This window comes from Lepisma saccharinum, chromosome 4 (assembly GCF_977018435.1).
Source record: "Lepisma saccharinum chromosome 4, izLepSacc3.1, whole genome shotgun sequence".
Classification (NCBI taxonomy): Eukaryota; Metazoa; Arthropoda; class Insecta; order Zygentoma; family Lepismatidae; genus Lepisma; species Lepisma saccharinum.
In genome coordinates this window covers 74,617,366-74,641,033 of record NC_139232.1, presented here as the reverse complement: position 1 = coordinate 74,641,033, position 23,668 = coordinate 74,617,366, and the positions used below count along the sequence as shown (strand labels likewise).

Here is a 23,668-nt window from a genome sequence, read left to right as displayed (position 1 = left end):
AAATCACGTAACTTCAAATTATGAATCTCTGATAATTCCTTATCCATTTCTCTCTCCTACAATTAGCATTCTCATAAAAAATACTCAAACTTGTACAATTTCTTGCATGGAACAAAGATGTAAATAAAAAATATTTAAAAATACCTCAATGGACAAGGCTTTGTAATGCTGCAAACCCATTGTGAATATCCCATTTTTCATGTTATAAGCACTGAAAGAGTTGCATACTTTTGAAACACTTGGTATAAAAGTTGATCACATCAAAACAGCGTAAGACATACCTGTTGTAATAGTATGCGAAGTGCAAATATTAATAAAAGGACTACGGTTACTATCCACCTTGAAATGGCATGAGGAGTCCACAAATCTAAATATGACTGATACATCTGCAAATGAGAGAAAGAAAATAAATGTAAAAAAACAACATGCCACATTTCACTTTTCTGGCTACCAAAAGAAAAAAAATATGTTTATATACTTCACTTTTCTAAAGTTTTGTTATTTCAATACACAAGGTTTCCAAGAATGATTGGTTATTGTGAAAGATATGTTCCACAGTGAAAGTTGGTTTACAGGGTTCAGGGACTCAAACAGTTTCTATAAGTAATAGCAGTTGATATAAGACCTGAAACACATTCTAGACAGCATTCTTATGGTAGATGCGTATTCAGAGCAAATTCAACCCTTCTCTTGTTTGTCCTGTGGCTTGGTTTCATGCTTGTAGGTATGCAACCTGAATCTCAATCAACTATCGACCAGGTGAGATCTGACAAGGTTTTGAAGCTTTCGAGACCTAATGTTACTCTCATCTTCAGGATAGAAGTGAAGATGAGAGTGCCATTAGCTCACGAAAGCTTGGAAACCCCACCAGATGGATTGCTCAAGAGAAACTTTTCATCATTCGTCGCCAGGAAAGCTTCAAGACTAACATAAATCTCTTTCTTGTGGAGGCATACACAGTCGACTAGAACAGCCTATTGTTGACTACTGCACACATTTACATTGCAACTTCCTACTTCGGGTGGCAACTCTAGTACCATGATAAAATTCAAGTATAATTCCAGATTTTCAAGGCGAACTTTAAGTATCGGGATTGATTTTGTCCAGCCAATGGGAAGGGGTGGAGGGCAGTCTCTGTGAGTGGGATCGGTGTTGCGGGATATGACGTGAGCTAGGAGACCCAGCTCAGTTGTCTCCGAGCCTTTGGAGTGTGTAGGTCGTGCCTGAAGTGAAAGTATGTTTAGTGCTCGCGTCAAGCATCAAGATGCAGCAAACCATCAAGCAGCGTTGTGCTATCAAATTTTGTGTTAAACTGAACAAATCTGCTACAGAGACTTTTGATATGATCCGTGAGGCTTACAAGCATGAAGCCATGTCCAGAACGTGCGTTTTTGAGTGGAATAAAAAAAATTAAAAAATGGCCGGGAAGAGGTCGAAGACGAACAATGTGCTGGACGTCAGACATCGATCCGTAATACTAAAAATGTGGCCAAAATGCAAGAACTTCTGAACAGTGATCGCCGGTTAAGTGTTTGTTTGATAGCACAGGAGTTAAATTTACTGAAATCCACTGTGCATTCAATTGTGGCCGATGATGATTAGGGTCCGCCGCATCCAAAGGGAGATCGCCGATTTCTGCCTGCTGCATCACAACAATGTGCCCAGTTACACGTCGCTAATTGTGAGGGAGGCACTGGCCAAACATTGTGCACAATACCCTACAGTCCAGATATGGCTCCGCCCAACTTCTTTTTGTTTCCTCGGATCAAAAGAAGCCTGAAAGGACATAGTTTGGGATGATTGAGGCGGTCGAAGCAGCTTCGACGGGGTGCCTAAACAGCCTTGCGGTTGTCGACTTCCAGGGGGTGTATGAAGAGTGGAAAAAGTGCTGGCAGCGGTGTATTGATGCAGGAGGGTCATATTTTGAAGAAAATTAACACACTGTACATATATCTTCAATAAATTTCCTTTTATGACTTCAGTTCCGATACTTATTGGACAAACCCTGTATATAAAGGGTCTGTGTGATACCAATGTATTCAAAAATTCTAATTTAATTCAATTAAATAGTATATATTTAAAATATTCAATTTAATTTGCCATTTCACATACTCACTCGAAATACAAACACAAGTCCCAAATGTTACGGTATATACTAATCTACGAAAAATTGTTAATTGTGTAAGAATTTCAATCTCAAATTTACCTAATAAACTTCATGATATCTTATCTTGCAATGATCGTTCCACCTGTCAGATAGATTGTTCTGCAATGGACACTAACAAAGTAAACAGATTGACAGAATTCTGTTTTATTTTACATGCAGCTTTATTTTTTTCTTCTTTTTTCTAAACTATGAAAAACTTACTTTGGGGCATTTGTAAATGTATGAATTCATATGGATCACTAAAATTTGCAACTTTTCACGTCTACGGAGAAAAATTCACATAGAATTCACACATAATTCCCAGACGATAAATCATGCATAATTCCAGGAATTCCCGGTGAGTAGCCACCTTGTACTTGGTAGTGAACAATGCGAACTGCAGTTGTTCACATAGTATATCAGGGTGGCCACTTAAAGACTAAGATAAAATTCAAGTACAATTCCCGGTTTTCAAGCCGAACTTTCCAAAAATTCAAGGATACAAATAAGAGTTTCCTCTATTTCAACATTATGTATTACCACTTCTCACCACCCACACACAGACACACACAAAATGTATTAACAATGTAAAAGGTCTGTGTGATTCCAATGTATCCAAATTCAATTCAATTAAATGGTATATACAGGGTGTCATTTTAATGGCGCCCACGGACCACAGATTCGTGTAGAGGACATCAAAACAAACAATTTTTCTCAGTAACATTTTTCTCGTTGGTGCGTCAATTCGATGCTACAGCCGTTCAAAAAAGACCGTTTTGCCGCTTTGATGCTGGCAACCCAACACAACATTTGATCGTATCTGTGATGTCATTTCCTGCAGCGAAACAGCACACGGCAGTGTTACAAAGAACACACAAATGTTGTGAAAAATGACAAACTACCAACCACATTAATAGCTGTAAAACGAAGCGAGAAACGCGCCTAGTATATTGAACACCATAGCCTACCAGCCAGAAGATCAGCAGTCATCTCAGGGGAAGGGGGAAGTGAACCAACGATATGCGAAATGGTAAAAAACGCATTCAAAATGAAGTGTCATTATCGGATTTTGTCTCAGCCTACATGTCAAATATCAACAACAATAAATTTTATTGTACTTACAACTTACATGTGGCTGTTTACGCCCAGCTACATGTCAATTATATTTGCAAAATCTCGTTGCAAGGTTGATATCTACAGGTTTGTGTCCAGATGCCTTGTGGTACTTTTGTGCTGATAACGGAAGTATCTGAGGTTCACGTTGTTACATTACGGCTAAAACACGTACAACCACAGTAACAATCTAATGATGAATCAGTAGCGAATATACTGCCCTGTTCAGAGTTGCAAACTATTACATGTGTATCCTGTGCGTAGATAAACACAGTCGTCGGAAAGTTTGTTTTACTACTATTTATATCCCTGTATTCTCAACCATTTTTGTCACTTGCCTCATAATGCCCTGAATATGCATTATATTATGTGTTGCTTACATTTGGAATTTTGAGTTGTTTCATTTCTATTTTGTCATCTGTTCAGTGTCACAGACAACTAGTATCAGAAGGACGAAGTGGATAGAGTAAATTGTAGACACCAACTTGGTAACTAGATTTGCAAATATGTGATATGTAAGCTAACACAAAATTCGATATGACTACTTCCACTTGAAATCTATTTTCTTTCTACCATATTTCGTATCATTTGTTTACTTCCTGTTAGGTTACAGAACGTGTTTTCTCATTTTGTTTTACAGTACATAATGTGGTTGATTGTAGCTATGTCATTTTTCACAGAATATGTGTGTTCCTGGCAACCCTGGAACGCATCGCTTCACGACGGGATATGACGTCACAAATGCAATCAAATATTGTGTGTGGTTGCCAGCATTCAGGCGGCAAAACGAGCTTTTTTGAACGACTGTAGCGCCGAAACGATGTGCCAACGAGAAAAATGTTACTGAGAAAAGTTGTTTATTTTGATGTCCTCTATATGTTTCCGTGGTCCGTGGGCGCCATTAAAATGACACCCTGTATAGTCAAAATTTTTAATTTAAAGTGCAGAGTTTGTATTTGCCATTTCACTCGAAATACATCAACAAACACAAGTCACAAATGTTATGATATTTATTAATGTACTAAAAAATGTTACATGTACAAGAATTTCAAACTCAAAATTACCTAATCAGCTTCAAGATTTCTTATCCTGCAATAATTTTCCCCCTGTCAGTTAGATTATTCTGTAAAGGACACTAACAAAGCAAACAAATTGAGAGAATTTTCCAAGCTGCTTTTTTTCCTTCCTCGAGAAAAATGAAAGCTAAATTGTGAAAAACTTGTCTCAGGGCATTATTAAACATGTATAAATTCAATGGGATTTTAATTAATAAAAGTTGCAAATTTTCACGTCTATGGAGAAAAATTTATGCAGAATTCATGTATAATTCATGGAGCCAACAATTCACACTTAATTCCCAGACTTCAAGGAATTCCCGATGAGTAGCCAGCCTGTATATACAATCGCCGGCTTGTGACTCATCCTGTGAATGGTGCATTACTTGTACAGAAACGGTTTGAGTCGCTGAAAATAATAAAATATACTGTGTAATGTATCTTCACAATAACCTCATCAAACCCCACCATTCATTCTTGAAGACCCTGTACTTTAATTAACATAATAAACCAGTGGCGGCGATTGGGTTAAAAAACCGGGGGGGTTGGGGGCAAGGTTCCAAAACTGCGGAGGGGGGCAAAAACAGTAATTTCCCGTTGGAGATAAGGTTTAGCATAGTGTGGGGGCAACTGCCCCCCTAATCGCCGCCACTGTAATAAACATACCAAAATTATAAATAATATTACAAATAAGAACTTCCATTTCTCTAGTGGCTAAATACTTCTTTACATTTGCTCAACCTTTCGATACAAAACGACAGTTTTCTCAAGAACTAAGAATGCAATGAAACCTAATGTCAATCACAAAGGATAACTGACAACAATGTTACAACAACTAAAGTACAAGAGAGCATGTTTTTTTAAATCAGCCAGCAAACAATTTCCAAATCACTGTTTAATTGTTATTATTCAGTTTACTTGTATTACAAGAATAGCACATACATGGCCAAATATTAGGACAACCATGATCCTGATTTTTGCAGACAGTGCATGAATACTGTAAAATATCTTGCAAACATGCTGCCAATCAACACCAACTGTTTAGCAATTATGAGAAGATAATGGATGTTTTGACATTTTCAGGAAAGAAACTTTCTGTAAAGTAAATGTAGAAACCTTGAGGTACGTGGTAATCACAAACTGTAATTTTACTTGCATCGGTCTGATATTTTATTTCATTTTGTAAAAACAACACTTTGCTACAAGAAATGCATTATGATGTCAAGTATGTTTCAAAGGATGATGTTGAATGTACAATTCTCGTGTACTACATGATAAATTCTTTTTCTTTTATTTTTTACTTATTTTGTCACATTTGTTTTATGTATGTATGTGTGTTTAGAATATTCACTCAGTAGTATGGACCAAACTGCATGTGATCCAAAAAAAAATGCATTGCTGACAGAGAAAATGAAGTCTTCTCATGCCAAATGGTCAAAGGACATAAAGGGATTACGGAAAAAAAATAGTCTTATTTTCTGATGAATTAGAATTTCATTTCTGCAACACTGGTGGAGTGCAATAGGTGCAATGTAGTTTCGAAAGTATCACCATTTTGATTACATCACAGGAATTGTTGAGCACCCACCCAGTGTAATGGTTTGAAATTTCCCATGCAGTTGTGAGCCTGCTTCACTTCATAGATGGAACAATGAATGACATAACAATGAATTGGCTCCTAATTGTGCGAGTTGTTACATCCAAGTACACTTTCTCAAGTCAATTTGAGATCAGTGGATGTGCATTTACACAACATGAACAATTTAAAGAGAAATTACTACTTTACCTGCTGAAACCTCTTCCATGACTGGACAACAATGTTACGTTTAGAACCAGATTCTTCAGTTGAACCCTGCATCATTTTCAATATCCTTTAAGAGAAACATTTTTATTTATATGAGACATAAATCTGCTATAATTTAATGGCACTCTTAAGTATTTTACCAATTATATATTAATTTCCACAGTTTCAATTAACAAAATATACAAGTCATTTTAAGAATATTGTGAATAAAATAAAAGTTCTAAAATGTATACCATATGAACAAATACTTTCCGAATGGTGGCAGTAAATTTATGCTCTGTTAAGCTCAGATAACTGAATTGATAAAAATTTAACTACTGGTACCAAAGCAGCAAGATAAATGTGCATTGTAAGTCAGATATACTTGTGGGTTGTAATGACCCTATCGAACAAAAATGTCTGCAACTGTACGCACATTTATGTAATAATGTATTGAAAATTTAAAAAGTGTTGAAGCAATTATCCTATTTAAGCCTGTATACCATGCAACTACATTTCCTAATAGATCGCCTTTTGGTGGCTGCAATAGGTACCAGACTAGATATTCATGCCTTCCTACTTTATGAGAAGCTGGATTTGGCAACTAGAATGTGTTCTATTTCACTTCTGGCTTCTCTCCTCAATGTTGGAAGCAGTCAATCAGAACCCACTTTAATCATGCTGTAACCACACGTTGTAACTTGGTGTTTGATTGACTGATTGATCGCTTTTTGTGCCACTTTTGGCTAATTTGCGATGATGGGGATGAGTGATATGATGAATTGACACTCGCAAACAACCATACCCAGGCCGGGATTTGAATCCGGGACCCCTGAACTCATAGCGCGATGTGCTAACCACTCCACCATGGGGCCGGCACTTGTGACTGCACAAACATAATGTATCACTTAGCAGCGAGGGGAAAATAAGTTGAAATAAAAAAGGAAAAGAAGAATACCACTAGCCAGAGGTGCCAACTTAAGATAAATTTGGGGGGGGGGGGCAAGGTTGGTATGACCAATATTTTATATGTATATAAAATGTGTTTCTCTACGTGAATTGGGGGGCAGAAAGTGCCTTGCCCCCTCCCCCCCACAACTGGCACTCTTCAGATCACAACAAAATGCAATTTCAGATTATATTATATACTGTAGACTCGCGATTATCCGAGCTAATTGGGACTGAGATAATACGGAGATAATGTGCTAATAGGTCGTAAATGCCGAAACAACACTTAAAACTGTATAGTAATTATTTATTACTAGTAGAACATAAATGACAAAATTACTTTTCCCCTTAGAATAGGCCTACACAGACTTAAACACCACCGTAACAATCGGATACAGCGACAATGTAATGAACACGTGCAGCGCCAACAGTGACTTGACTCCATAAACAAACAGGGGATAGCGTTATGAAGCACGATGTTTTCCAACAACTCCCTTGGTTAACCCGGAGCCTCGGTTAATCGTGAGTCTACTGTATGTGGTTTCTGTCCAATAACACTAGCTTTCCCAGAAATTCTGCATGTGTCAAAGTGCAATGATAGACAAAATATACATTGAAGTAATGTCATGCTGTAAATCTTACTAGCAGTCTGGTGCTGGTGACCACTCCATACAGAAACTAGGAACTGGAAAATTATTACATTGTTTGTAAAGATTGTTTCATATGATGTTCTCTCTTGTTTTTAGCATGCGGATGTGGTTCTATTTAGCGTAACAATATTTTGTTTTCTAAAAATGGTGAAAGTGCTCTGGGATATGATGAATTGGATGATCCTTGGCCACACAGATACTGTCCCATTTGCAAATACCCTTTTCTCCCCCTTGCAACTACTTAGCGGGAAATGCACATTTTCAAGGAATGTATGAATAATTTTTGGTAACAGTTTTCTTTTAAATGTGATTGGTTTATTCATTTGGTCAGAAATATTAGATTAATGCAGTTAGCAGTTTTATGTTGTAAGGTTGGAAGTGTTCTATTTAACACGGTTAGAATTTCAACATGATTTTCAACTTTGTGTGTGTCCACACAACATTATAAACAATTGGATGAACTCTGGTCACATGTTAGGGCTAAATATCTTGGTAATTTGTGGTTTCCACATCTTGAAATAAATGTTATATTACATTAAACACTGAAATCTGTCAATTAAGCGCTAAACAAAACATCCAAGAAAAGTCATGTCATATTTTTAAAATAAAATATGGGAAACTAATGTTTCTCCATATTAATGAATGGGTTGCACACAATGGACTTTTTCATTCCGATATAATCATGCATTTTCCACATGAATCAATTCTATGCATTCTTCTAAGCACTTATTGAAGGTTTTCTGATTACTTACTGTGTAGGATAAGGTTAGCAGCTTTGATGCTCTGAGCATTATACTTACTCTCCTCCATAAATAGTAATATTTATATCCTTTGAGTGGTTTATGGTTCTTCATGATTACATTCAAGTATAATTCCTGTTTTCGAGGTGAACTTTCTAAAAATTCAAGGGTACACGCAGATGTTTTCTCTATTTCAACCTTACGTATTACTGTCTCTCACACCCACATGTGATTGCAATGTATTCAAAAATTTTAATTCAATTTTTTAAAAAAACTGTATATTTATTTAATTTATTCATTTTAAGGTGTGGAGTTTACATATGCTATTTCACAGACTAGAAATACGTCTAAAAATGCAAGTCACAAATGTAATGGGATATACTAATCTACGAAAAATTTAATGATATAAGAATTTCAAACTCAAATTTACCTAATCAACTTCGTGATATCTTATCTTGCAATAATCTTCCGTCTGTCAGATAGATTATGTTCTGCAAAGGACACTAACAAAGTAAAGAGGTTGAGAGAATTCTGGTTTATTTTCCATGCAGCTTTCTTTTCCTTTCTAGATAAAAATTAAAGCTAAAACGTAAAAATTTGCCACAGGGCATTTATAAAGGAATATAAATTCAATGGGATTTGGATTAATAAAACTTGCAATTTTTCACGTCTACGGAGAAAAATTCATGCAGAATGCACGTATAATTCCTGGTGAGTAGCAACCTTGTTGTTAGATTTTATTACCACATGAAAAATTTGCATCAGACAACTGTGACATTACAGAGAAGACTCATTGTACAGTCTACAATTCACAGCATAATTCGTCAAATTAACACTTTCTGCACCTACAAATGTATGAGATGGTTTCACCAAACCTCAATCGCAAGATAAAAAAGGTACAGAAATACTATGCCAATCAAACAAAAAACAAAACAAAAAAAAACATGCAAATAGTGACACCATAAGCAAGTAGAAGCATAATGTTAGAGGCATCAAACCCAACTTACCATACCTACTCATGTAAGCATATAGGAGGAGCTTGGGAAAAAAATCGTTCAGCAGAAAAACAAAGTAAGTAATAAGTAAAACCAAGTCAGTACTATGTGCTTATAAACATGCACAGAATTCCATTCATGTAGATAACATGCATGTATCATGAGGACATTATTCACCAGAAATATGAACTAGATTGCTACAGCAAAAGGATTTCACTTGAGTGTTCAATAGTTCACATGGATGACACAAATACACTGAGAGCTCTTCACTCACCACGGCATACCAGGCAAAACGAGCACCATACGCTCGAAGCCAGGTAGTACCACATACAAATGTCATTATCTGTGGTAATGTACCCTTAAATATGGTTTGTGAAGCAAAAAACACAGTGAAAGAGAAACGTAAGCAAACATACTCACCTCCATGTTAAAATGTAGTTTAGTCTATCTCACTAATGCACAGTGGTATGGAAATAAAATAGATGATTGTGGGATGAAACTACCTAGGTGGATATTTTATTTATGCATGTGTATCTACGATTATTGTCACATTAAAATGATGTTTGATTTTATGTTATTGCTGTACCTTATAATTTCACAGAATACAATTATCCTTTTCCATTGTCAACAATGATGTACAGGTTTTGTTGCACTGTGCATTGCTCAGCACCTGCATTCAGTGGTTCCATTTCATGTCTTGACTGTAGATATTTCATACTCTAATAAATATTAATTCATTCATTCATTTATTTTCCGTTCATTAGATCATAATGTACATGATGTTGAACAGGTCAATATCGTATTTCGGTCTTATATAATAATGTACAGACTTATTATTTAGAATTGTAATTGCAAGTAGTAGTTTCGTTCCATGTATTGATTTGATTTTAGGTTGGCAGTGCTGCTTATTAGGCTCTGTAATAAGGGACAGCCTTGCTCATGGCAACAACACCTGCCAATCATTCGACTATGAGCAGCCCATGGTCAGGGGAGGGGCTAAAATGATTATGAGCCAACGAAAGTCGTCCCATGCAGGACCCCAGCGAGTGCTAAAAAATTGATTGCCACTAGGCTCAAATTAAGATCAGAGAAAATCAACTAATTACAAAGCATTTGTGTTCATGTTTGAGATACATGGACATTGATGGTCCATCCCTATTTGCAATCAATTTAATAGCCCCATCTAATTCACTGCACTTCTTGACTCTCTTTGCACCGAAGCGTCTAGTTGGTTACACAGTGCAACACTGAGTCGTCTAGTTCGTTGATTTGGAGTCAAGTAATGTATTTAGTGTCTGCATCGTTTGCACTATGTTCCGGAGCGGTGTATGGTCATGTGGCGAGTGCTAACTAATCAAATGACCGTCTAAAGCAGCAGGCAGGCATTTATTGAATCTTCTGAACTTGAACATTACTTTCAGTCTACTTGGTTGAACATCATTTCCTTGCACCACCCCGACACTGGAATACACCTGCACTACACAAAGTGTCAAAAAATGCAGGGAACTAGACAGGGCTAATTTTAAATCCTATGCATTTACACAGGGTGGATTTATACTGGTGGTGTAGAGCAGTGTTCCGCAACCGGTGTGCCGTGGCACACTAGTGTGCCGTCACAAGGTAAAAGGTGTGACGCGAACTTTTACCTACTATTGTAATATTGTAAGAAATTAATTGTCGATTTTAAGTAAGAAGGTGCTTGTTTATTCTTGCTGATAACTGTTATATTTTCATAGAAATTAAATGTAATTTATTTACTCAATATTGTTATAGTTTGCTCATCTTATATGTATTCTCGCTTGTAATATTGGGCCGGTTTGGTGGGTTACAGGCGGCAAGCTTTGTGTTCACCACAAAGAAAGCCACGTAAGACTTTTAGCAAGCCTTTTAGTGGCCCGAACCAATCATACAATAGAGCTATTCAAGCAAGTTCTTTGTTTGTAACACTGCATCTTTTGTGTACGGCTGGCTGTTTTGTGCCTGTTTGTCGGCCCTTCTTAAACTTTATTGCTCTTTTCCTTCACTGAAGAACCCACACATTGTCAGATAACAATTACAGTATTTCAGTTCTGTTCTATCACAGCTCTGTAGTACTGCGAATATCGGATTGCTACACCAGTCTTACTATTTTCTTTTTTCGATGTGGATAAGTTCCTTGTACGGAGTGGTCTGTGCAAGTTGTGAAACCATCGAGCCCGAAAAAAAGAAACAGAAAGTAGTTCACCGGCAATATAGTGATAACTATTTATCTTACGGGTTTTTTTGGTGTGGTGACAAAACATGCCCAATCCCTGAGTGTGTTGTGTGTGGTGAAAAACTCAGTAATGCTGCTATGGTTCCCAGTAAATTAAAACGACATTTGTCAACAAAACATTCCTCTCTGTTAAGTAAAGATGTGAATCATTTTCGTCGGTTGTTGGGAACAAAATAAAAAACAAGTGACGCGCATGACTACGTCGGTACGTGTTTCGCAAAAAGTACAGGAAGGTAGCCGAACTTATCGTACAGGCAAAAAACCACACACAATAGCAGAAACGTTATTAATGACCGCGTGTAAAGAAATGGTAAAAATAGTCCTGGGTTCAGAAGCTGCTACTAAAATTTCAAAAATTCCTCTCTCTGCTGACACAATCAGCCGCCGAGTTAGTGACATGTCCAGTGACATCGAAGACATTATGAAGGAGAAAATAAAGAGCAGTCAAAAGTTCTCACTTCAGATCGACGAGTCCACCGATATTGGCGGTCACACACAACTTCTTTCCTACATAAGGTATATTGATGGGGATGTAATTGAAAGTAATTTATTTTTTTTGCAAAGAACTACCCGAGCGAGCAACCGGTGAAGAAATATTTCGTACGACTAATGAATATGTGGTCCGTAATGAATTAACATGGGAGGACTGCGTTAGTGTTTGTACAGACGGAGCCACTTCTATGACAGGCTGAGTGAAAGGATTTGTGGGTAAAGTATGCGAAGTAAATCCTAACTTACGAACCGACCATTGTCTCATTCAGCGCGAAGCCATTGCTGCTAAGTCTTTGCCATCTCCTCTGAAATTTTTGAAGTAGTAAAGGTCGTGAACTTCATCAAATCGCGGCCCCTAAATATGCGGCTTTTTAACGTTTTGTGTCATGAAATGGGATCAGAGCACACTACACTTCTGCTACATACAGAAGTACGATGGTTATCTCGAGGTAAAGTGTTAACGCGAATGTTTGAACTTAAAGAGGATGTACTTTCATTTTTGACTATTGAGGGGCATGAGTATGCGGATTTATTTGCAGATGATGAATGGGTATCTAAGTTGGCATATCTTTCAGATATTTTCGTTCACTTGAATGAACTAAAGGTACTAGTTTACTATCCTTCGGACAGATTTCTTCATTTCTACAGAAGAAACTACTTACCGTAATAAGTTCCTGTAGTATTGTGTAACATCTGGAAGGTGTTTTGTGTGATGTGGGAATGTTTCATAGTGGAAATTCAACCATTGACGCATAGCCCCACGAACCACTTCCGGTAAGGTTAGGTTAGGTAGGGTCACAATAGGTTCCAATAGCTAAAAATTGGTTTCGAAAAAAATATGCGTAACCCCACACACCATTCTCGCATAGCCCCACCAACCATTGACACACAGCCCCACAAACCATTTGCAGAAACGTACGTTCTTCAGTTACAAAAACACTTTTTTTTTAAAAAAAAATGATCAAATAAACGTGAATACACGTTAAAAAATGATCCACGAAGCAGATAGGTTAAGTACAAATGTCAAAAATTGACGAAACTCAGAAGTTATAGGTGTCCGAAGGATAGTAAACATTTACCATAAGTTGAACTTGTGGATACAGACAATTAAAAATGGACCGTGTGAGATTTTCCAAACTGTATGGCCCCTTGCTGACGATAACAAGCTGTTGATGGACTTAATTAAAGAACATTTAGTACTCTTGCAGCAGACTTTCAAAAAATATTTTGGAGAGCGCATTGAAGATTTTGACTGGATCCATTCAGTATGGATTCGAAATATCTTCCAAAAAAATTACGCTAACAAGAGGAACTGGCAGATTTGAAAGCAGACAGAACATTGAAAATAAAATTTTTTAAGTGCCTTTGGATACATTTTGGTTGTCAATAAGCAGTGAATACCCGGCTATCTCCGAGATGGCAGTTAATGTGTTATTACCATTTTCAATTACTTATTTGTGTGAACTGGGCTTCTCGACGTTGACTGCAATTAAAACATCAAAGACAGAGAGACTCAAATTCATCGATGAAGAAATGAAGCTTGCTTTGTCAACGATTCCGCCACGAATCAGCCGTCTGTGTGCAGCTAAGCAGGCTCAAGTATCACATTGAAGGTATGAGTAGAGTTATTTACTTTAAAATTCGTGTTAGAAATGTGTATTTTCTACAGTGAATTAAAGTTAATAAATTTTTAATAAATGCATAATTTTATTAATGTTTTATAATAATAATATTAACAACAACAATGATAATAATAATAATTGATTACATAACGCCGTAATATTTCGTAATTATATTAAGATTCATATGATTTTGGGGGGGACCGACATTTTGGTGTGCCGTGTTGAGTCTAGGCCCGTCTGGGGTGTGCCGTGAGTAAAAAAAAGGTTGCGGAACACTGGTGTAGAGGGTAGCCTCTGCCTTGTTGAGAGTTTTGTTTCAATTTTAGAACTTCACATTGCACAAAATATTAAGAATAGGCGTATATGATGGAGAATTTGAGTACCCATATTTTTTAACTAGGCTGTAAAGTCCTGGTTCTCTTTGGATGACCACTTTATATCAAAGAAAGTTCCGAAAAATCAGTTTTCCCCCCAACAACCACTTGTCAGATCCACCTGGAGTCCAATACATCATCCCCTGAAACCTTTCCCACCAAGAGTTGGCCCAAGAAATGACAGCTCTGGTCAGCTCCACATGGAGTTAATGAGATGTTGCTAATTTGGTTTCTTTAGAGATTTCTGAACGCGAGGTTGCAGTTCTTTATCTTTGCAAGGTTGTGTTATTGTGTTGTGCTATTTTTTTTATACAATATGGATACCTTGGGTGTATAACGTCACAGTGAATGAATGGATGTATAAACACTGCAGGCAAAAGTGACATCGCTTTACAGAAAAACAGGTGTGGCTTGAAGCCAGGTACAGGTCCGGTCGGCTTCCTCTGGGGTTGTGTCAAAGATGCCGAACTGGCAATGTGTTCAAGTCTTCAGCTTTACCTGCTATAGCACTACTGATCACCAAAAGTAATTACTGCAGTAATACCAGCACATCATGCTTGGTATAAATATTAGGTTTTTGATAGAAATTCTACCACCTGCAAACAGGACTTGGTACTATTATCGTATGAGGGAAACACCTACGAATCATATATTTCGGACATCTTTACATTGCTAACGTGTTATTTTCGAATGTGGAACATTTCTTAAGGTGAAATAATGCATTTCTAACTAAGATAATGTCTATTTCTTCTATTTACAAGTACTTACTGTTACTTGTTGTTTCGAATCTGTAACACATTATGGCCGTGATATAGTACTGGTTTAGGGGGCATTCTAAGTGTGTTTTGCCGATTTATGCAGTGTTGCAACCTCGTTCACCGGAAAATATCTACTTTCGTGCCCGGATTTGAAATTATGCTAATACGTCGCAAACCATTGATGTTAGCCTCACAAACCATTGACGTTAGCCCCACAAACCATTCACGTTAGCCCCAAAAACCATTTTCGGTAAATATGCGATAATGCCTGGACACCTTTCACTCATTTATTTCCTTAATTTTACCACTGGTACTTACCTATTGTGCCTTGCGGAACATTCTTTAAGGTGAAGTTATGCCTTTTTCCATAAAATACTGTCAACTTTTCATTTTACGATTGATTATTTGTCTTACTTGTTCAGCTTCTGTAATAGACAATATGGCGTGCACTCGTAATGGATCATCGCGCGTCATGACGCGCCAGCTTGTGTTTTGTCGGTTTTGAGTGTGCAAGAAGTGTTTCAAACCTTCATGACGGAAAATCACTTACTATTTCGATTTTTTTTTTCATGTTTACCTCCACAAACCATGCACATTAGCCCCAGAAACCATTGACGTTAGCCCCAAAAACCATCCACGGATAGCCCCACAAACCATTCACACAAGGTTAGGTTAGGCCTGTTAGGTTAGGTTCCATTATCACTCATTTCACCCCTAAATTCATCGAAAAAAATAAAGTGCGGCGAACATAGTTAAAAATAGAAATTTTCGTAAAAAGAAGGCCCGTTTGGAAACACTGCAGAGATCGCATAACGCTCTCGCCATCTGCACGCTCACAATGGAAACAACGGCATAATGTGGCAGGCAATGCCAATTTCTTACGTAAAAAGTTATTAATTCTTGTTCGGCAGCATTAAACTACGATGTTTTTACTTTCCGTGAAAGAAAATACCTCCAAGAACGTCCAGAATGCTAAAGAAACTCATTTCAGTAAGTACTTTCTCCTGTAAATTTCAAGAAATCCGTCCGGGCGATATCACATATTTACCCCATTTTCCGTAAGGTTAGGTTAGATTAAGTTAGGTTAGGCAAGCATAGTTAAAAAAAAATTAAAAATACTAGACACGTCATGTTCTAGTGAAAACACGGTGACTCTGAAACACTGGCTACAGGGTTGCATCATCTTAACACACGGAACATTGCACTCTCGTGCAGAAAGCAAATGGCGGGAGCAGAAACAGCGTGACGGACAGAGATGTTCGCAGAAAACAACACGCATTTACATTAAAATGGATCAAATCTACATTCAGGAACTTCCACAACACTAAAGAAAATGATTTCCGTAAGTACTTTCTCCTGTAAATTTGAAGGAATCCGTTTCCCTCATACGATAATGTTACCCAGGACTTCATCCAGTATAAGTTGTTCAAAACAGGTACTACGTCTTCATTATATTTTCGCATAATTCATTCCGAAATTCTGTGGGTGGAAAAGGGCATTTTCGTAAGGATCACTTACTTCTGAAATTCGTCATGCTTAAAATAAGTAGCTTTGCTATGCATTTGAGTTGGTCTCTCTTTTTCCCCTCATTTTAGATGTAAATGTCATTATTTGTTAGGCCCAACCAGAAATCTGCATCATGTACGGATTAGGAATATACGTTAGGCTATAGAAACATAGGAAAAAGTACAGCTGGTACATTAAGCTCAAATAATTACCTTACGAAATTCGAAAATAGGACTACACATTTCTAGCTTAAATGCTGATGTCACCTTACGTTCTAAACGGAATAATTGTTGTATGCTGAAGATTTTGAAAGCTGCATTATATAATTATGACTAGAACTTTATCTTATATAATGTTGTATCCAAAGATGTATACACACATTCGTACAGTGTCAGACATCTTTTTCTGAGTACTCTTTTATGTATGAAAACATACCTGATAAAAAAATGGTTTAATTGCTTTACATAATTTATAACAAGACCTACTTTCTGAATTAAAGAAGTATTTACGATTTCTTCACGTGCTAAATCTCTTCCCTTCCACGTCGCTCATTTTTCCAGCGCTTCACGGTAATCGAAGGTGACGGTGGACTCGCAAAAGTGGATAATGCCTTCTATCTTTCTTCTTTTCCTACTTCAGTAAGAACGACTCTTTCGATCATGGGCGTCGCCTCTGTGTGGGCGAAGGTGGGCTCTATCCCACCTTAAAATACTCTCAGCCAACCCGTCTGCCCACTAAAATAAAATGAATACATTATATATATTATTTAGATAACGCAAAGATTCTTCAGTAGGCTGGTTTCCTTTCATTAATGTGCGAGAAATGATTACGTGCGCCAAAATGGTCAAATTAAACTTTTAACACATGCAAAAACAATGTGTAACCCGTCAAAAACAGGGGACAATTATTGAATAAATTTGATCAAAATTATTATTCTAGAATTCTTTTTACTATTCCGATAACTGTGAGTCTTGGTAAATTAAATATTTTTGGAATGTTTGATTGATTTGCGAAGATTTGGATGATATGATGAAATTGATTAATGGACACTCACAAACATCCATCCACAGGCCAGGATTCAAACCCGGGACCTGTTATCAGTTGAATATAATTTTTCCATTATAACGGTTACAAACTTCGTTTATCTTGTAAAAGCCTAGAGAAGCTTTTCTTTAACCGATAAAAGCTTATTTCGCTTTATTTTTATATGCATTTCTTTTTTACAAAATACAGGAAATTTGTGTGCCAAATTTTTAACACTAATAAAAATTGCATACAATTTTTTTTTATAATAGTTTCATTATAAGTATGAATTTGAACCATGAACAAGAATGCTCCAGTACAGCACAACGTTGATGAAACGTCGCTTCACCTTGAAGAATTCCTAGCGCCGGCCCTGGCCATGACCACCGAAGCTCATCTAAAAATATTTTATCTTCTCTTGAACCCACCCTAAGAAAAAATTTTGGCGACGCCACTGCTTTCCATGTGTCTACTCTACGATGCATCGAGGCAAAATATTTACCACCCGATTCATGGCAAGAAAATGTAAGCTCTCTCTCTCTCTCTCTCTTTGACGGTGTGGTGTTAAAGGTGAAGCAACAGTGTGAAGCTACTGCCCTGCTACCTGAGAGAAGTGTTTCTTTCAGAAAATTTGCTCCGGGGGGCATTCCAGAGAACCGGGAGGGCGTTGTGAATCTCATCTGCGAAATACAACATATGTGCGTTTAACATTGAGAATTACCAGTGGTCGTTCGTGGTTCGTCAAGGAACTTGACGCTGAGCGTTACAGATGGGAAATGACGTACAGTAACAAAAATAAAGTAGGACGCGGAGACTTAAGTATACTTAGTAATTCAATGTGGAAAGACATAGATTTTTCTTCATATTTGTCTGTTTCTTTTTATTAGTCTGTTGTATAACGTTTACAAATATTATTTTGAGCAATTAGCATTACAGTAGTAAATAGTAAACTACAAAACATCACCTACTTTTACATTTTATCATCCAGAACAAATTCCTAGATGGTGAACAAGGAAAAATATTACAATTATTAAACTTTCTTCGTGGCATATAAATCTACTGTTTTCTCCAGAAAATCATCAGTTGTAATCTTAGGTCCCTTAATGCTTATTATCATGCAATGCATTGAAGTTCCTGGTAGCATTCTACTTCTTGTCCTAGTTAGTATCCTATTCAGTGACGTGCGGTGACGTCGACACTTGGGGTAGCAACGAGTGGCGTGCCCAACGGGTCATAACGCCCCCCCTTTTAGGGCCCAGTATTCCTCAAAGAAGAACGTCAAATACAGGAAAAATTGCAAAGTTAGGAATGAGTACAAAAACGTTGTACACATAACTTCCACCCACGATTTGATTTGACTACTGAGCCAGAGATGCCGGATTTGAATCTCGGCTTGGCACTGGGTGATCTTTGTGTGTCCCTTCATCAATTCTATCGTATCGTCTTCGCGATTAGCCAAAAATGGCGGAAAGCGAAGTAAAATAAACCAAATCAAACAATCAATCAATGAATGATTTGATTTGATTCGCTTTTTTGACACATTTGGTTAATCGCGAAGATGATACGATAAAATTAATGAAGAGACAAACACAAAGAACACCCATGTCCAGGTAGGGGTTCGAACCCGGAACTCCTGGTGTTGTAGCGCGTTGTGGTAATCCCTCCACCCCCCCCCCCCCATCCCCCCGGTTGGTTGATTTTACGTTTTAAGTCCATTTTATACACAGAAAGACTAATCGGGACTAGACCTATAGTTTAATGTGGGATCCGAACCACTATATACCTCCATCGGGTACAGAACCGGGACGACTTGCACTCCCCCACGGAGGTCGGCCGACAACAAACATGTGAGGAAGGCGCTAACCATTCGGATACGTGGGTATCGGTAAAGCAAACTGCATTTTTACTGAGTAGTAATTTTCAATTGAATTTTTGAACTACCATCTTTATATATGATTAACGTTTTTTTTTTCAAAAATTTTGCATTGCTTGATTTCCCTAATTTCCCCATCTCACGATCTCGTTACTGAAGGATCCGGGCTCAAGCCCTGGCCTGTGCATGAGTGTTTCTTTGCAACCAATCTTCACCAGTTTAATTTAATCAACGTTCATCGTCATGGCACAAATTAGGTAAAGCGATGGATGAGAGAAGAAAATACAAATAATTTCTTCCCAGTGCATCTGCAGGGCACTGTGAAATCAGGAGCCTAGAATTCTCTGTTTATGATTGTCCCTCACGACTTTCCAAGCTCTTAGATACTTATTCCGATTAAATCTATACAGCCAAAAAAAGGGATGGGTAACAAATCACACCTTTAAACAAACCTTTTTTCTACTTTCTTCAATGATATTCATTTGGCTTTTTGAGTTCTGGGATACATTTTTCATTTCTAATTTTTTCAATATTCACTGCAGACAGAGTACAACACATAAGAACAAGAATGCACGCTCGTCACGAATTCCGGCCTGAATTGTTTTTTGTGAGGTCCGTTCATCAGTTTCATCATATCATCACTCATCCTTATTTTCGCGATAACCAAATGTGGCAGAAAAGCGAAGTAAAATAAACCAAACCAACAACAAGAATTAGAACGCGCGTTCACTTGCCCAAATAAGTACATCCGTATTTATGATTGTTTAGCTTATCCAATTTTTTATTGGAGGCCAAGAGATTAGTATATTTAAATTAAACACTACTAAAACGGGAACAAGAGAGAGCGTGAGCTAATATTTGTTAATTAATCATTATATATTCCATATTTTTAAAAAAGCATAGCCTAACATTTTTGTCTGCACATAAGACGTTCCAATTGCATAAATAATAAAAGTACATCCCATATTATACATACATATTGTACAACGTGTAAAAAGTACTGTAAATACAGAGAACAGAAGTACTGCAGAAAAATGTCCCCTTAGTTCTTTAGGAAGCGAAGGGAATCCAATCCCCTATCTGTCCTATAGGAGATAGACTGGAGGACCTGAAAGCACGGGCTTTCAACCATTGGAGCGGGGCCGAGGGGGCAAGGGAGTTAGAGGCAGAAATCGTCCCTTTCCCTTCGAAAACCCGTTTCTACCTGGAACTGTGAGGCGGAGAAAGAGCGAGCTAGGCCGCTGAACGCACCGAGGGACGAGAAGCGAGTGAAAAAAAAAGTGTTGCATATGAACTGTGGCTTCAACAAAACAATAAATATTGTGATTTGAAAATAATTAGAGATTTGAGATTGATTGATCTATCTCTGCTAGACTAGCTACTCCTCAGTGCACGTCACTGATCCTATTCATAGCACTGAAAGACCTTTCTACGCCGGCTGTCGTTACGGGAATGGGTAGAAGGAGAACTTCACAGAGTTTTTTGAACTCGCAATATCCCAAGTCAGCTTCTAAGATTATCAACAATGGATTGCCAGCTTCTGTATGTATTCCATTATCAAGGATCGACTTGACAAAAAATTTGTAGGACTTGAGGTCAACAAGAAGGTTCATTTTTACAACGTAACTTAACACTTTTCAGTCAGTCCACCTTTAATTAAACAATCAATTTTCTTATCGATTACAAATATACTGTTTTGTATCAATTACAAAGAAAATACGCGTCGACTCTGATGACAACGAGTCGGCGCTTTTGGTGTGGAAAGCACTACTGCACATTCGAGATGGGAGAGAGGAGACAAGATTAGTGCGGTTGCCAGTTTTATTCTGCTTCTTCTGTAAGATTGGACAAGTGTGGGCGTTGTTATTTAAGGAGGGAAATATAAAGGCAAAAATATTCGCCACACAAAGTAATGCGGTCCGATGCGAGGGAAACAACGGCAGCGGAAAAGTTTTATACTTTGTTTTTTTTTACAATTTTGTCCGGGGACGCATCCCCGGAAAGGTGCCTGAAAGAAACACTGCCTGAGAGTGTTGCTATATCAGTGCATGGCCACTCGTCTGATTCTCCTCGAACATCCGGTTACGCTGATGGGCCAGCTGTGGCACATGTAATCTGTGGTTGCACACTGCACAGTTCTATCGGGAACAAATTTATTGAGTCAGGTATCATTCTATTCCCATAGATTTCCGAATGACATAGAAATCTGTAGATACGATACAAGCGGTATGAAAAAAAGATCAACTCCAGACTCAGCACAGTCGTGTGTACGTAGAGGGGTCTTCCTCTCCAGGTGGCCCGGTTCGGCAACCGAAAATGGGGCTCCGTGGGGCTCACAGTGTTGCCAACTCCTCACCCGAAAAAATCACTAAGGTTTTTGTTTTTGGGTATAACCTAACCTCAAGCAAGAAGCTGGCAACGCTGCAAGGCAGACCTCAAGCAGTGTTGCCAACTCCTCACTCGAAAAAATCACCAAGGTTTTTGTTTTTGGGTATAACCTAACCTCAAGCAAGAAGCTGGCAACACTGCTTGAGGCTTGTTTTAATGGTTTGCTCTTGTAAGGCATGAGTCTTATTTTCTTGCAGTGTTGCCAACTCCTCACTCGAAAAAATCACCAAGGTTTTTGTTTTTGGGTATAACCTAACCTCAAGCAAGAAGCTGGCAACACTGCTTGAGGCTTGTTTTAATGGTTTGCTCTTGTAAGGCATGAGTCTTATTTTCTTGCAGTGTTGCCAACTCCTCACTCGAAAAAATCACCAAGGTTTTTGTTTTTGGGTATAACCTAACCTAAAGCAAGAAGTTGGCAACACTGCTTGAGGTCTGCCTTGCAGCGTGGCCAACATCTTACTCGATAAAATCACCAAGGTTTTTATTTTTGGGTCTAACCTAACCTAAAGCAAGGAGCTGGCAATACTGCTTGAGGCTTGTTCTGCAGTATTGCCAACATCTTACTCGAAAAATCACCAAGGTTTTTATTTGGTCTAACCTAACCTAAAGCAAGGAGCTGGCAATACTGCTTGAGGCTTGTCTTGCAGCGTTGGCAACATCTTACTCGATAAAATCACCAAGGTTTTTATTTTTGGGTCTAACCTAACCTAAAGCAAGGAGCTGGCAACACTGCTTGAGGTTTGTCTTGCAGTATTGCCAACATTTTACTCGAAAAGTTACCAAGGTTTTTTATTTTGGTCTAACCTAACCTAAAGCAAGGAGCTGGCAACACTGCTTGAGGCTTGCCTTAATTAATTGCATAAAGCAATTTGCCAACCTACTGGTACTTTTGCCATAGCTTTTTACAAAAAAAAAAAAAAAAAAAGAGAGAGAGAGAAGAGTTAAACAACCGACAATGCTGCCAACACCTACCTACAGCTTTTTTTTACTTGGCAAGAGTTTAGCCAATTTAGCAAGGAGTGCCGGTAACAAATATATACTGCCGTAAAAGAGAGAGAGATGGATGGATGGATGGTAATATAGTATGTGTGTGCGTGTGTGTATAATATGTAGCATTATTAACTAGAGTGTGTTGGCAACCCATCTGCAACTAAAAAAATAGAGAAACCAATATTGCTGTAAGATGAAGAGAGAGACCTAGAGCTGGCAACAGTGGTGAGCGAATATGCATTATTTCCAAGTCTCGGGCGCCAATGTATATCGGGACCTTTGTAAACCTCTCTTGCGAGAACGAAGTGCTGCACATGTATATATACGTATGTACTTCTCTTTATTTCTGTTTTGTAACGCAAACACATCTAGAAAAACTACAATTTTGTTCCCTCTCCTCTCTGTGTGGGTTATCAATGTTGGTGCAATGACACAAATTCAACAATACATAGGCCTTGGGACGATGGGAGTTAACTTCCTGCTCTACTGACGTCACTATTTCTCAACAATTGACAGAGCGTGCAAGTACATAATAGCGGGCTGCTTGGGCGTATACAATTTGTTTTGTTTATATTTTTTTTCAGAGCGAGCGAGATGCCCCCGAAGATTATTAGATATCTGGAGCGTACAGGCACACAATAGCGAGCTGGGGTGGAAGATTGACAGCATATTCGGAGCGTACAGGTACATAATAGCAGGCTGCTTGGGCGTTAACGTGGCTCCGCCGGATACAATACACATGATGCTTAGGTTACAACAGGTTGTTAACATTAGCTCTGGGGAAAAAATGTTCTAGAGAAGATTGTCTCGGATTTCTATTGGTCCACGTTGCGTTGGCTAACATTTCACTTTTGACCTCATTAGAAAACTGTATAAAATTTAAAGCACTAGTGTAAAAAGTTCTGTTTTATTTTGAAAGTTAGTGAAGAGTATTTCTGCAGTATTTTTCCAAAAGTAA

General features: G+C 37.9%; 1 protein-coding gene across 2 annotated transcripts in view; it reads right to left on the bottom strand.

Moving 5' to 3' along the window:
* The window catches only part of LOC145987210 (protein RER1), a 37,159-nt gene extending 20,137 nt beyond the window's left edge, over positions 1 to 17,022 (bottom strand). For both annotated transcript variants that reach the window (XM_083121727.1, XM_083121726.1), the window contains exons 1-3: positions 16,922 to 17,022; positions 6,101 to 6,185; positions 282 to 386 (exon numbers count right to left, since the gene is read on the bottom strand). In XM_083121727.1, coding sequence (XP_082977853.1) covers positions 282 to 386; positions 6,101 to 6,175 — 180 coding nt within the window. In that variant the 5' untranslated portion in view covers positions 6,176 to 6,185; positions 16,922 to 17,022. The remainder of the gene's footprint in view (positions 1 to 281; positions 387 to 6,100; positions 6,186 to 16,921) is intronic.
* Positions 17,023 to 23,668: the final 6,646 nt, after the last annotated feature.